The 15,376-nt window shown below is 42.6% G+C and overlaps 1 protein-coding gene across 1 annotated transcript in view; it reads left to right on the plus strand.

Annotated features, from left to right (window-relative positions):
* Positions 1–15,376, plus strand: part of LOC147677808 (neural-cadherin-like) — a 684,133-nt gene that overhangs the window by 409,997 nt on the left and 258,760 nt on the right. The window contains exon 23 of the mRNA XM_086945589.1: positions 9,702–9,910. Within this exon, the coding sequence (XP_086801715.1) occupies positions 9,702–9,910 (209 nt within the window). The remainder of the gene's footprint in view (positions 1–9,701; positions 9,911–15,376) is intronic.

Below are 15,376 nucleotides of genomic sequence, written 5' to 3' on the forward strand. Positions count from 1 at the left end.
TGTCACTCCAGGGACACCAAAAAACTACCCGCCCCACGCCCCTGGACTGAGGAACGGGAGAGCGTGAGGCAAAATTGGGACCAGGATTGCAAGATGCAAGCGCCGCCGACCACGGCTCCAGACAGCCCGCAGCCACGCGCGGACCCCGGAAGTATACGGGCCAACACTGGCCCGGGGAGCAGCACCGGGTCAACCCTAAACAGGCATACGGAGGCAGAGCGCAAGGAGTCCGGCTACCAGGACCGAAAGTGTCCAACCGAGGCATGCAAGGAGTAGCGCAGCCCTGCAACAGCCGGAGCAAAAACAGGTATGGACACACCACAAGCCCCCGGGACAGAGACAGAAAAGGCTGCAGGGAAGCCCCCAGGGGACCCCGACCAATACAACAAGGCAGCGGATGAGCGCACTGGGACCGTAGAACGGACCGCCGGGCACCCCACCCCCCATCCCCCATAAGACCCCCAAGACCAGTAGGCCAGCCACCAATAGTGGCTACAAAACAGGGCAAAAGCCGCCGTGAGGCCCAAACAGCCCGGAAGGGGGGGGGGGGGAGGAGGGCGAGCAGGACAGGGCTAAGAGAAAGAGACCTGACACACACTGCCCACACGGACGAGGGGACAGGAGACGGTCCAGAAAAGGGCCAGCCCCCCTTTTCCGGCCTCCTGTAAACCCATCGCTCGCTAAATCAGAGCTTAACCGGCCCAGACCAGACACCGGGGGAAGGAAGGAGGAAGGCCCCAGAGTCCTAGGGCCCGCCAGAGCAGGGCCACCAACCAGGGACCCCAGTCCCAGCTACAGCAGGAACCACTTACCCGAAGACACGCACAGAAGGATCTGCAGCGCAGAACGGAAAAAACAGGCTGTAGGGTTGGGCCAACCCGCCTCTTATAGAGGTCAAGGGTGTAATGGGTCGGCCATATTGGGAAGGCATGGGAGGCTGCCTTTTTTGCTTTGGAGGGTTCTAGTGTGGAGCTGAAGCTCAACGTGTTACTCATGTGGCGAGGAAGACTAACGAGGAGGTAATACTTCATTCCTCAACCGCATAAGGATGAATGACTGCGCCAACTGTACCAGGTTTCAAACTTGTCACTGTAGACTGAAAACGGTTCTCTATAATGAATGCATAACTGACTCATACCACAAGCATTTTTTTTGTCAAAATCTTTTTATTGGTTTTTATAAAGATACACAACATTTGTAGCTCAACTGAGCGCAGTTCTTATGCCAAGATAAACAGATATCTGAAAATAAAACACAGCTTTTCCACAAGTTCTCAGCATAACTTTTTTTGAATTTCCCAGATGTTCTAGACCCAGCATTACTGCGCTTCAAATATACAGTTGATATGTTTCACATTGCGCCTGCAGTCTTTACTCGAGAGCTAACAAAATAAACATAACTGTGAAAGAAACAAAAAACACAATTAAACATTTCCGTGGTATCTCGTGTTAATGATTTAATGTGACTGGGGAGGACGTAGGGCGGGTGCCAGCTGGGGCCCAGAGAACCCAAGGGATCTCCCACACCAAACCCAGAAGGGTGTGCAGGACCAATCACAGGGGATGTGTCGTGGGACCCTGGGGCCCCAACTGCAAGGAAGGTCAACTTTGATGCCAGATCTGTTATATCTGAAAGAGGTGAAGGGCCCGCAATCTGGGTCCGCAGGAAAACAAGGGCAACCCCTCCAACAAATAACCCACCAAAGGACTCCAGGTGTAATCGAAACTCTTGCATGAGTCCTCGACTATATCCGTCATCTGTTCAAGGGCCAGAGCTCACCACAGACGGGCATGCCATTGGGTAAGGGAGGGGGGCCTCCGGTTTCTTCCAGGCTGCGGCTATTGCCATTTTAGCCACCCCTAAACATAGTCACATAATGAAGGGGTCCCCCTGTGTTGGTTCTTCAGACTAGGGTCCCGCACCCCCAGAAGAGTGTGTTCTTCGGAATCTGGGATTGGATATCCCAGAATCTGTTTGATTTGGGATAGGATTTCTTTCCAAAAGGGTTGGATGGAGGGGCAGTCGCACCATTTATGATGCAAGTCCCCCAAAAGTCCACAGCCCCATCAACATTAGTCTGAGGTATTTGGGAATATAGTGTGTAATTTTTGGGGGTGTAAATACCATTCGTACACAATTTTGTAATGAGCTTCTCTCAGAAACATGGATAGGTTATATTTAGCAATGTCTTTGTATAGGGAACCCCACAGTTTCTCTCCTATGGGGGTGGCTAGCAAGGTATACCAGAACCATCTGTGTTGCGGAGCTAAAGGAGGGCCCACCGTTAGAAAAGAGAGTACACAAATGATATGCAGCCCTTAGTTGTAGTGCTGGATTGCATGAATCTCTTTATTAGGAGCAAGTCCCTGGTCGCGGCCAGCCGCTCCTGGGGTTGTTGTAGCTAATGTTTTACCTGGAAGTAATGATATTCTTCTGTGGGCAGCAGCTTAAAAAGGGCTATGCATTCAGCAAAGGAACGCCATTCTCCCTGTTCAAAGAGATTGGATAACATGGGGTATCCACCCTCCCTTCATTTATCATAGGGACCCGCAAGTAACGCTGGGGGGAAGGCCAGATTGAAATGAATGGGAGTGTAGGGAGATGGATAGGTCTTTAGAGGCAGTGTCTTGGTGACGTTGTCCCATACTAAAAGTATTTTTAACTTTCCAAATTTCCATATAGATCTTTACACCCCCTTTAACATACCACTTTTCAGATTTCCAAAATGACCATGCATCCATGATTAGCCCAGTTTATTACTCCCTGACCTCAGTTATTCATCAAAAAGCATGGTCTCATCAGTTCAAAGTTTTTACCTTATAGCCTAGTGGCCTAGCAAGTACGGCCTTGGGCCGATAGCAAAGTAGTAAATAGTCCCCCTAGGCCTTGGTTAGTTAGTAAAAGATAATGCTAATTGGAGTGAGTGACTCTTCACCCGCCCGATCTTAGTCCCACTGCCCCTACTGCATCATTGATCACTATACCCCAATCAGAGCTGTGTGGGTGTTAAACCTGGCATTCAAACTCACCAGGCTCCCTTTGGCGTGCATAAGTGACCTTCTTACTGGTTTCAGATGTACTGGCTGGAATGTTGCACCTGGTTTTATTCACAGAGCTGGGCATAGCCTAGCTGGTTTGGTAAATAATTCTGTTGGCCATTTTAAACCTTTGCGTTCCAGGCCTGGACACAATGCTGGGCCAGAAGCATAGGGAGTGGGAAATATTGCAGTATGTCATATGTAATCCTTCCCTGGAACCATGCACTCATCGGTGCAATGACCCTGCATATGAGGGGAAAGTACCTGCTCAATGGCTTCTCTCATCAGATAATCAACAGTTGTACATCTCCCTGGGAATGTGGAGGTAATTAAATCCATTAGGTCAACTAGCAAAGCCATCCTCTTCCTGTATGATACACTGAAAGAGGGACTTTGGACCATATAACTTGATTGAACCCTTAAGGTATTGTACTGGCTTGTTGAAGGGTCTTGGGAGTGTCTGCTCCTGTCAGTGAAATGCTCAAAAGGATAATAGTCTGAGATGTTGCACCATGAAAACTGATGGTATGATATGGTATTTGTACATATAATGGATCCCCAGGGTGGTGGGGGTTTGAGGGTCAGTGCAGGGATAAATACATTGATCTCTATAATGACTCGGATACTACAGAGGCTCCTACATTGTTAAAATTGGAAGTTTGAGTTTGATTCAAGTGCCTCTTTACCACCACATGCATTCAAAACATCCAGTCGGTACTTTTACTGAACTGCCAAAATCCATTCTCCACATACATTGTTTTCTGGAAAAGGTATATAGACGATGTCCTTGACATCTGTCAGGGACCGCTCGATATACTCATAGACTTCACCAAATGGATCAATACCTGTGACCAAAATCTGAGGTTCACAAACACCGTTGACCCAGACAAAATGATTTTCCTGGACATTACTATCACGAACGAGAATGGTCACCTAGAGACTAATACCTACCACAAACCTAGTGCCAAAAACAACCTACTCAGGTTTGAAAGCTTCCACCCCAGACCACTGAGGGAGAACCTTCCCTATGGTCAGTACTTGAGACTACGCCTGAATTGTAGCAAAGTCACAGACTATCATACCCAGGCAGCAACTCTCACTGAAAAACTTACTACTAGAGGCTATCCAAAACAGATCCTCAATAAATGCCAAAAGAGAGCACGAAATCAACCCAGGGAAGCACTTCTTGAAGATAAAATACGTTTAGAGAAGAATATACCCCAGACATGTGTGACCACCTACAACACTGCATCAAACCTTATGACAAGATCTATCAACAAAGATTGGTCTATCCTTAATACAGGAAATTTACATTGGAAAAAAACGCTTTTTTCTTTCAAGAGATCACGTAGCCTAAAGGATTCCCTTGTGTATACACGCCCCAGAAATACCTCCCAAAAGATGACACAATCAATCACCATGGCATGGGGGCTTCTAAATGTGGTGGGTCACTACCAGTGTGGCAATTGCAGCGTATGCCTTTTAACTAGCAACACAAAAACACTGTCATTAGAACCAGGGAAAGAGTGGAACCAACTGGTCCACACTAATTGCAACAGTACCAATGTGGTATATCTAATCAAGTGTTCTTGCAATCTTCCCTACGTGGGCATGACCTGCAGAAAAATAAAGCAAAGGATCTGCGAACATCGCAGCACAATCAGATGCAGAAAGTCCGTGACGAAACTGACCGAACATTTCCTAGAGAAAATCACACCACCAATTACATAAAATGGACAGTCATTGAACAAATTAAGACTGGGCCTAGGATACAACAACATTTTTTTGAGAAAGAACAACGTTGGATTTACAGACTTTCAACTAGCAAAGTAGGATTAAATGACAATATTCCCTGGAATTCAGTCCTTTAACGATGAGACTACAGCTATTCTCTTGCACACTGTAACATGTATAATGACCACAAGATCCCTGAACCCAACACCCATATATACTTTATTGTGAAATTGAATATAACTCTTCACATACCACTTATGTAATATATGGGACAATTGAGTATACGTATAACACTCTCCAGCAGGTTCAGACACAGAGGTAATCCTTGACATAACCCTTTGAACCATCTGTTCAGGAATACACCCCCTTTTGGTCCTCCTTTGGTCCAATTATTGACTCCACATTTGACTTATTCATGTTGAATTTTTATTATAACACTGTATTCTTTTCTTATATGCTGACACTCAGCATACTACTTCGCTTACACTGTGCTGAAAGGTGCCACTTAAATCATTAAGGACGCCTTTCTTTTGCACCATAATCCCCACTGCAACCGATCCATCTATCTTTTAAGCAGCCTTAGGCACTACTCCTCCTTTGTTTACAGAGGTTTCCATAGTTACACCATGACGTCTCCGCGCTCATCACGTGACCACATGATAACGCGACCACGCCCCACCCGGAAGAGACCTCCATTTAGTATTGGGTTTGGTCAGCTTCTCCACCCACGGGGAGCTGAGGTCGGCGTCGGCATAATGGATTTTCCTATTTTCCGGTCACAGTGAGTAATTGAGCGGCAGTTGACAAGCGGGAGACTTAGCTTCGGCGATGGTATTTTCCGTTTTCCTTCATATTGCGCTACTTTTCCCGAACCCGGGGAAACACAATGCCCTTTTCTTTCCTTTACAAACAGATAGTGTTTCAGAAGTAGCAGTCTGACCCAGACTCCTATGAGGCACTAATCACTCGATAACCGAGTACGCAATGCCCTCCCTTGATTTACCCTCCCATAGCTAACGCTACCTTATCTACCGATTTCCTGATCAGATTACATGCATGCATTTTATTTAGCTCACAGATGGGACATGAGCGAGAAAAACCACTTCTTAAATTTGAATGTAAGTGGTGTATTAACTGTATACTAACCGGCGCACTTAAATTGGTACAGAGTGAGTGTGAATGACACTGCAGTGTTATGGAACCCACAGCATGGTTTCCTATTCTCCTGTATAATCGTTTATTACAGGATTGCTCTAGTGCATATTTGAGCACTCTACATGATAGCTACAGTGCACACCTAGAGCACTCTGCTTGCTCACGCTAGCATTATAGCCACCACCAGTACAGTATGCATTGTATTCGCTCTAGCTGCACGCATGATGGGGAAAACATGGAGCACCTAACCACGGAGAAACTACGTTGCAGGCATGTATCTTGTATGTTTGTGATTGTACTTTTGTTTCCACAGGTTTTATTTTGTCCTTTCTCCAAACTTTGGACGCAAGGGCACCTGACTGGAAGTACGCAGTTAGGTCACAGGGGCCGAGGGTTGGATACACCTTAGCGTGTGTATACCGCCCAGGTCTCCCTTCACTTGGTCCTGAAGAAAACCTGGCAATTTCCTCTACAGGTTGAAACATGTAGACCTTATTACACCCACATAGATACTGTCGGTCAATCTAACCAACTCAAGTATCAAAGTATTGTTTTTAACATTGTCCAGTAGCTTCAGAATAAAGTTTTTTCTTCGAAGTTATACATGGCCAATTTTTAACTCACTATTTTCACACCACACTCAACAAAAATTACCCGCTCCACTGTAATCAGGTGTCGCAGCACACCCGGATGGCACTCGGCTGTCCGGGTGGGACCTCGATGATGAAGCATGTCACCAACCAGGTTGGTGAGTGAGGGGTCTTCTAACAAAATAACTATTTTTTTTTAACATCCCCTTTCCCCACACTCCATTAGGACCTGTCAGGTCCAGTGGTGATACTCCTTCCTTTGTTTATATATACTTTTCCTGCTGCTTCATCGCCAAAGGGTTAGTTCATATGTTGTGAGAAGGGTAGTTTGAGCAGCAGTTCAAAGTAGCTACAAGACGTTTTATATGTATGTAGCAGGGAAAAGACACTTGAGTGAGGACACACCAGGAAAATTCTGATCTGCAAATTGTAAAAATCATATATGTACTGTGGTGAGGAGACTTAAAGGGTAGGGGTTGGATGGTTGCAAACCTTATTTTTTCCAGAACTAGAACCTCCTATGGATCTATGGATCTTCTAATGGCACATAGTTAAATATGACTGTCGGTCAGCAGCAGAGTTGTGTACTCACTGTTCTGTACTGTGGCAGTTTCAAGGCATTTGCAGCTCAGAGAGGAAAATAAACCCTATACTCATTTTGAAACAAAGAATAACTTGTCTTAGGCCCTAAGAAGGGGGATGGAAATTGATATCTTCACCGGCACGTGCATTGGCTGTGATCATCTGTGCAGTCCCTCAGCTGTGACCCAACAGCCATAGAGGAAGGAATAACTACCTCTGGGCTGTGTTGTGAAGGACTTGATTTGGGGACTGTGTGTGTCTGTTTGAAGTTGAATGAATTGTATGTATTGGAAGTGTATGAGGTTAGTCGGGTTTGTGATGATGGAGTCATGTTGCTAAAATGTTTTGGATTGTTGTTCGGAAGATATGATGAATTTGGTACTATTATGTAATAATGCAGTTTATAAGATGAATTTGGTAGTATTATGTAATAATGCAGTTTATAAGATGAATTTGGTAGTATTATGTGATGAAACATTTAACACCTTACACTTTATATTGAACTTGAGAAAAAGGTATACAAATTATTACATTTTAATGCATATATTTGAAATAATTTTGGGTCAATAATTACTTGTCTGATTAATTCAGAGTGTGAAGAGGCACAAGTTAAACAGGAATATTTTTTGCTGATTGTTGTGTAATTTACCCTATTTCCCAAACTAAAAATATGTTGTTAGGGGGCTTCTCTTGTTCACATCTTGGTATAGTACCAACAGATGCTAGTGGAATCACTTTAAAGTTGTTTAGGTGAAATTGATTATTGGCGGGGGAAGTTGAATGGCAGGAGGAAACTCTGTAGCTATAAGCTCTCATTTGGTACATCCAATGCTGTTGAGCAGAAGGGCAAACCGGTTTTGTGTGCCCATTTTCATAAAATTACTCTGGGAGGTGTGAGGTTTGAGAAAGTGTTGGGCTATTGGAGACTAAGGACACATTTAGAATTTACCAGTTAATAGAGAGATTCCAAAGTGACAGTGGTAGACATTTACCGGTTATGGGGAGGCTCCTATAACTAATTTCAAGAGAACTGGAACTCCTAATTCCACCCCAGAGTACGCCAGCTTAACATACTTTTCAAGAGGGTTATTTTGCTTTGGAGATTTTGTTCTGGGCGAGATTTACTAGATTTGCTGGGCAAAAGCTCAATTGTAACTGGTTCCAGATGACAGGACTAAGGTAGGATTATCCATTTGTCAAGGAAAGTCCTTGTCAGATAACTGCACCATCTTGTCCTGTTCGGAGATGTTTTTTCTGCAAAAACTGTTCATCAAGTCCTCAGCATATAGATCTTAAACTAGACAAGTTTGGGTATAGTTGCCACTTGGCACTGACTTTAAATGTAGCACCCTCTCACATTTGTTTTCAATGTGACTTTTTTTTTTCATTTGGCCTAACCTTGTCTGATAATCTTTGTGTCTTTGATTTTTCCTTATTACACTTTCTATCTTTTTACATAAACTTTGCTGCAGACTTTAAGGGTTTTATTTCTTAGATGTTAGTATTGTTTGGTTGATTTATTACACATAATGCCTTTTATTTGCAGGATGCATTGCTGCTTGGCCAAACTAATAAGCAGGCCAAGGATTTCCTTATTAAAACCAGTTTACCACATTGGAATGCTTGGTTGGGCAGTCTGTGAGCCAAGTGTCTCTCTTCTACAGACAACCATTGACATTTTGGATTTTCGATCAACGTATTTACAACCAGACTAGATGAAAGTGGGATTTCTATCTTCACTACATATTTTGGCAAAGGCTGGGATTTTTCTTGTCATGTTATTTGGTGTCAGAAATGTGCACATTTTTCTCCCTTGTTTGGTTATGGTCATACAGAAATGTTCCTGTTTGCATATGGACTCTTATTAGGAAACTATCCAGATCTTACCAATTAGTAGACCATTTATGGATTTTGTCTTTTTTCCACTATTCTAATTAGGTAAATATGCCACAATATGATCTAGAGATTATTTTACACATTTCAATATTCCAGCTTCTGTGGCATGTAATTATTGTCAATCAATAAGACTATTTCCCTGCTGGCCTTGGATCTTAGGCGTCAATTGCCGTATGAGCATTGTGTGTCTCTCAAAAGCAGCCACGTACACACATGTATACCAAGACAGGCATAAACCCACACTGATAAATAAATCCATCAATTTACTCATGGTCCCCCCCCCCCATATAACCTTCCTCAAATTATTTCTGACATTTTGTTTTTTAAGGACTCTTTTCTTTACTATTAAGAAACACTATTCCTCCAGTAATTATATCATGTGCATGGGTGTTTTATTTTTGTAAAGATCTTCATAACCTGCATGAATTTAGGAAATTAGCAGCTTGTACATATTAAAGAAACAACTAGCATGTGTACTACACCTAAACCTTATATTCTTAGCACCTCCTTATGCAGACAGAAGCACAATCTGTTAAGGGTTGGTTTATTTCATTGACCAGCATTCTCATTTTTCATGGTGGTTCCATATATAATACAATGACACTGCTTATGCCTAATTGTTTTTTTAGACACAGGTAACTTTACTCTTTTTTAAATATTTTGCCATGTACTTTTCCTGATTGTCCCTGTAATCTTCTCTCCTCAGGTGTCAGTGTTCTCCTCAGCTCCATGGACCAGACTGTCAACAGACTATGCACAGCTTTCATGGCAATGGATTTGCCTGGTTTCCGCCCCTGCGCCCTTGCACTGAGAGTCGCCTTTCCTTGGAGTTTATCACGGAGGCTCCTGGTGGTCTTCTTCTCTACAGTGGCCCTTTGTCTGAACCAGGGTATTTACATTACTCCATGTCAATAGGTAATTCAAAAGAACAGATACTCAAGAACTACCTCAGCATTTTTGAAAGGTTATATTAAGTAATATTAAAGTCACTTACGCACAAGTTCAAAACTGTTGACCTTGTAAAATAAAAAGTTCTTATTTTTAAGGTAACAGCATCTATCATCAGAAAGTGCTGACTGAAAGATATGTTTAAAATGGGTATCTGATTTCTACGCCTGGTAGAACTAAGACTGTGATGGACATATTCTGTTATTATTTCCCCTGAAATCAATGGTTATACATTAGCCATGGATTACTGAGGTTTGATAGATGGCACGTACAATGGTTTTGACACGTATGTTTTTCAATGGGGATGCTAAATGTTCAGCGAGAAGCACCAACAGCAGCCAGATGTAAATTATAGCAACATGGTCAGGATAGTAATATGTAAGGTCCAGCACCCTCTTTCTGTCTAATGAAATACCCAAAGTTTGTTGGGGGTGAACACTCCAATGGGGCTCGGACCCTTTTTACCCTAATAACAAACAATTTGAAACCAGAATAGGGGTCTCCTCCCTTTCAAAATCAATCAAATTGGCATCCATTCATTGTTTGACATGTGCTCCTTTGTTTAGGGTAAGTCATTCCTTGTTCTGGTATGGGTGAAATATGCCATTTGGTGTACAGTATGACATATGGAACAGCTGACATTTGTTTCATCCCTTGTGGCTGATATGCCTGGGGCTTTCTCAAGGCTGCAACTGAGAAAAGATCAAAGGTGGCTAAGGTTTGGGGTCCTGTGTTCCAAAACAACCATCACCACGGTGTGAGGTGATGGAGCACCAGTTTTTCCTTCTGCAGACACTAAAGTGAACTGCTCATTCCAATTCTCCTGTAATACAGCACATTTGGTGATCATTGGTGATTCCCAGCGGGGGGTTTGAGAGAAGGGAAAGAAGAAAGGAAACAGAATCTCATGCTGTGATAGAACATAATCACAATAGTGTGTATTAATGTTTAGATCAAAGTTTTTCACTTAGTACTTAATGTGTGCGGATAACAGATCAAGGCATGATAGCTTGCCAATTTATTATCATAGTAATGATAACGTAGCTCAGAATATAACAAATCCAGTCATGTCTTCTTAGTGTCTGCCTTGGACTAAGTATACCTAAACAGAAATCCATTTTGTCCTAATCAGATCAGGAAAACTCATAGTCTGAGTATCTCATTACATTTCCCAATTGATGTATAATTTTGCTGTCATTAATAACCTCTAATGCCTTGACAGTTGGTTCATATCCACAATAATGTCATGTGCCAAAGGACGGGGTTATTACAATATACGACAACCTGCTCGCCTGTTCCAAATGCATTATATGAGACGTACATGTTAAAGATTAGGGAGGAATCCTTAGGGAATCAGAAAGCAGATACATCTTAATGGATAGTAAGTGAGTGATACATTTTATATAGAGGCATGGGTTGCATAATTGCATAACTATAGAGTAGAACTTACTTATCAAATGGGGCATTTAGTACATGACTTAAAAAGATGGCACATATTTATCAGGTTATAAGACACATATATATATATATATTGTCTGCTGTTTCCTATGACAGCTTCAGCGCGGGGACACGCCGTGATGGCGTTACTGAGCGCTCTATAAGCTCTATATTATTATTATTATTATTATACAGTTGTTAAAAGGTTGCTCTTGCGATACATAATCCATTCAGGTAAACAGCATTGGAGTATATTCAGAAAGCAGTCCTGATTCCAAGTACTGTGTGCTACAGACTCATCCATACAGTATTGGTTGCTTCAAGCGTTCATATTATAATGGGAAAGCTAGGGAATCTGATATGTTGCGCTTCAAATTAATGGAGTGCACATGGATACAGTGAAGTGATGCCTTTCACATATTACCAGTTGTTTAATCACTTGCAACCTCTAGACTATCTAATCATGCTTTTAATGGCAGGAATAGCTACGGAGTGTAATACTGTACACTTCGATGTACTAGAGGGCACCCGGGTACAGAGAGGCACACAATGCGCTACCCTATCCCGGTTCTGGTTCACTATAAGAAAACCCCGAGCGTGTCGGGCACCAGAGCCCAGTTTGTCTCAGTGGGGGATGCTGAGTGATGAAATGCAGAGCACTCCTTGGTGTCGGGCTGCACCCTGGTAAAAAGAAATGCCCCAAAAGATTTGCAATGTAATGATTCTAGTTGTGATGAAATGCCAAGCACTCATTGGTGTTGGAGTGCACCTGGGTAATGTGGAGTGCCCCGATAGATTTGCAATGTAACAATTCAAGCACACTTGGAGTAGTAAAGCATGTTTTAAACACAATTGGGGCTTATTTATGAAAACTGTCGCATCACGGTGTGAAAACAGCAATGTGACCGTTTTCACTGCGACCTCCCTGCGAAACGATGGATGCGCCGTATTTACTGTATAGCGCTCCATGTTGCAAGGAGTGACAGATACACCAGGATTCCTGATGCATCTGTGGGCGAAAAAGACATGCATTGCTAGAGTAGTTGCAAGCATGACGCAACTCCAGCAATACGGTTGGTAGGCCTATCCTTCAAGCCCCTCGTCATCCTTACACTTGCCATGAGGCAGACGTAAGGTTTTGACGCAGTAGTGTCCTAGAAGTGATGCAGGGAAATCTGATTGATTTCATTGCGCCACTCCTATGAGGCTTTGTTTTTTGGGAACGCACACCTTGCATACATTATACCTGACGCAGGTATAATATGGCGCAGGGCTTTACAAGGTAAAAAAAAAACAAAAAAGAACAATTGATGGACAGAATGCAGAACAATGTCATACATTCACCCCAGTACATAGATCTGGGTCTAAATCCATCATTTCTTTGCTCACCCTGCCATTCCAGTTTGGACCCAGCCATATGCAAAGCAGTCTTGGACATGCGCCCAATGGGAACGTCTAGCCCGAATTGCCAGGTCAGGTCCTCCCTGGACTGGAAACAAGCATCCTAGGACCGGTTTCGGGTTTTCAGCCCTCATCAGCTAGGATAGCTTGACTCCAGTGGCATGGAGAGCACGGGACCCGCGTCTGGGCATACCCGTCCCACTCAGGGTGACAAATGCAAAAAGAACAATTGATGGACAGAATGTGGAACAATGTCATACATTCACCCCTGTACAGAGATCTGTGCCTAGATCCGTCACCTTGTAAATATGCTGCAACGTGGTGCATTGTTTACGCCATTGCTGTGTCACAAAAAGTGACGCAACTGTGGCGCAAAAGTGTTGCAATGGGCTCATAAATAAGTCCCAGTTGTGTCGAGCCCTTAAATTGGGCAGGCCCCTATCCGGTCCTGGATCAAATCCCTTGCTGCAGTCTGTCCTTGAGTGAGTATGTTGGCATGGTACTAATGCGCCTTTCTTTTAGGTAGTTTGAAATCCATCTTTTGTGTCAGTGACGAGTAAGCGAGAGGACGTTCTATATCCTAACCGGGGCTGCCATCTTGGTGTATGTGAGACTTAGCCTTATTTCTCTAGTGAATACATTTTGGAATGTTCTTGAAGGTGATTGTAAGTCAATTAAAAGATGTAATTTGAAGAGTCCTGCATAATGTAGTAATTGTTTCCAATTTGTCTTGTTCCTTATGCAACGGAGGCGAAAAAAGGGGAAGAGTAAAGAGGGGCAGGTTTGGAAAAGGGAAAGAAACAATTTACATGGCATTGTTGTGTCGAAAAGCTCCTACTATCGAGAATTCGACATCCCCGTGGTGATGGTGGTTTCGGAACACAGGACCCCAAACGTTTATAGCAGCAAGTACATGTGATCATTGCTTCTTCTTCTTTGAAGCAGTATGATTAATAAAACGTAGTAAATATGATCAACAAGGTCTTCAAAATGGCTTCTACATACACTAAATGTGTGACGGCTTCTGGCCAAAACTCCAGTGACTCTTGAACTTCAAGTTCTTTTTCAGATAATGAGATATTAGGATCAAGAGAGAAAACCAAATTGCACAAGCACCCTCTTAACAGTCCATTAATCTATGAACATGAATGTAGTCATTTCCAAGGTTCTTGCACCAACATTATTCAATGGTTCGATGTCAATGTAAAATATGGATCCAAAACCAGATCTTGTACTTAAAGTTCTTTATTATTCAAATAGGTTAAATGATTCCCAGCTTTACACTGCCGACACGTGTTTCGCCCTCTCCAAGGCTTTTTCAAGGCTGGAAACATAAAAGTTGCAATAAGTATATCTCATAAAATATATATACACTAAATATATACAATATCCCTAGATAAATACACTTGGTCTATTTACATGGTCTCATGCATATAATCCTGTATATATACATTCATATTGACATCCCTAGAAAACCACTAAAAACAGGGACATTAACATGTTGCCTGTGGGCTGATCACAAAGAGATAAGGAAGTGTCAGATACTGCCGGTAAAGACATCACAAACACATCAAGGCAGGCTAAAGAAATTATATACATATAGTTTCAAGCTACGAGGCTGTAGTCTCATAATACTGCATGTGTAGATTTGGTATATTAAAGGCTTCTTAGCTCCAGTATATTGAAATTGTCTAATGTCTGAGTAGTATCCAGATTTTGTTACTTTTTCACTTTTCACTTAACCATGTTCAAGATTAGATAACACAGTATTTTGCAAAAAATGTTGGGATTTGAATACACAAGATGCAACTGTAATGAGACAAAGACCTACCTATCTTGTTCTGGTCTTATGCTGCTCTGGTCTTATGCTGCTCTGGCATCGGACTGGTTTATAATTCAAAAAGATATGGGTATGAAGCGTTTTATACGAAACCTAATGGGGATGGAGTACAGCATATGTTATACAACTATTGGGATCAAGATGTTTCAAATATAAGCAAGATTGTAGCCTAATTTAAGGAGACTAACCCTACCTATTGGATGTCTTGGTCACAGCGAGCTTTTCAGAAAGTAGATTCCCTCTAAGTAACATTGGTCTTGTTTCGTCCCTCATGGAGCATTGAACGAACAGAGATGATTTAGATTAGTCCTATAATTTAAACAAAAAATGGACACATTAGTTTTAGTCCTAGGTGCAGCAGAGGAAACACACAAGAAAAATGTATAGGTGTGTTAACACATAAATCAAGCCAGTTGTACTGTGCTCCTTATGAATACAAGATATTAATCTAGCTCCAAGAGACAATCATCCTACAGTGGGAACAATAGTTCTGTGTTTGTAATTCCTTGTAGCATATCCAAGGAATTGCGAAAGTTGGAGAAATTCCAAAAGAGAGATTTGGTTTTGGACTAGTCACTCACTTGTTATGGGGGTGCGTCTCGCTGCGTGGAGATAAGTCCTATCTCGTTGAGTGAGAGATTCTTGAAGACCTTGATAAGTCTGGAAAAAACAAATAAAAGAAGGGCTGATGTATCCAGAGTCTATATGCCCTGCATGTCTGCGTTTCAATAAGTGATCTGTTGGGGAGAAGCCCA

This window comes from Lissotriton vulgaris, chromosome 12, assembly GCF_964263255.1.
Source record: "Lissotriton vulgaris chromosome 12, aLisVul1.2, whole genome shotgun sequence".
Classification (NCBI taxonomy): Eukaryota; Metazoa; Chordata; class Amphibia; order Caudata; family Salamandridae; genus Lissotriton; species Lissotriton vulgaris.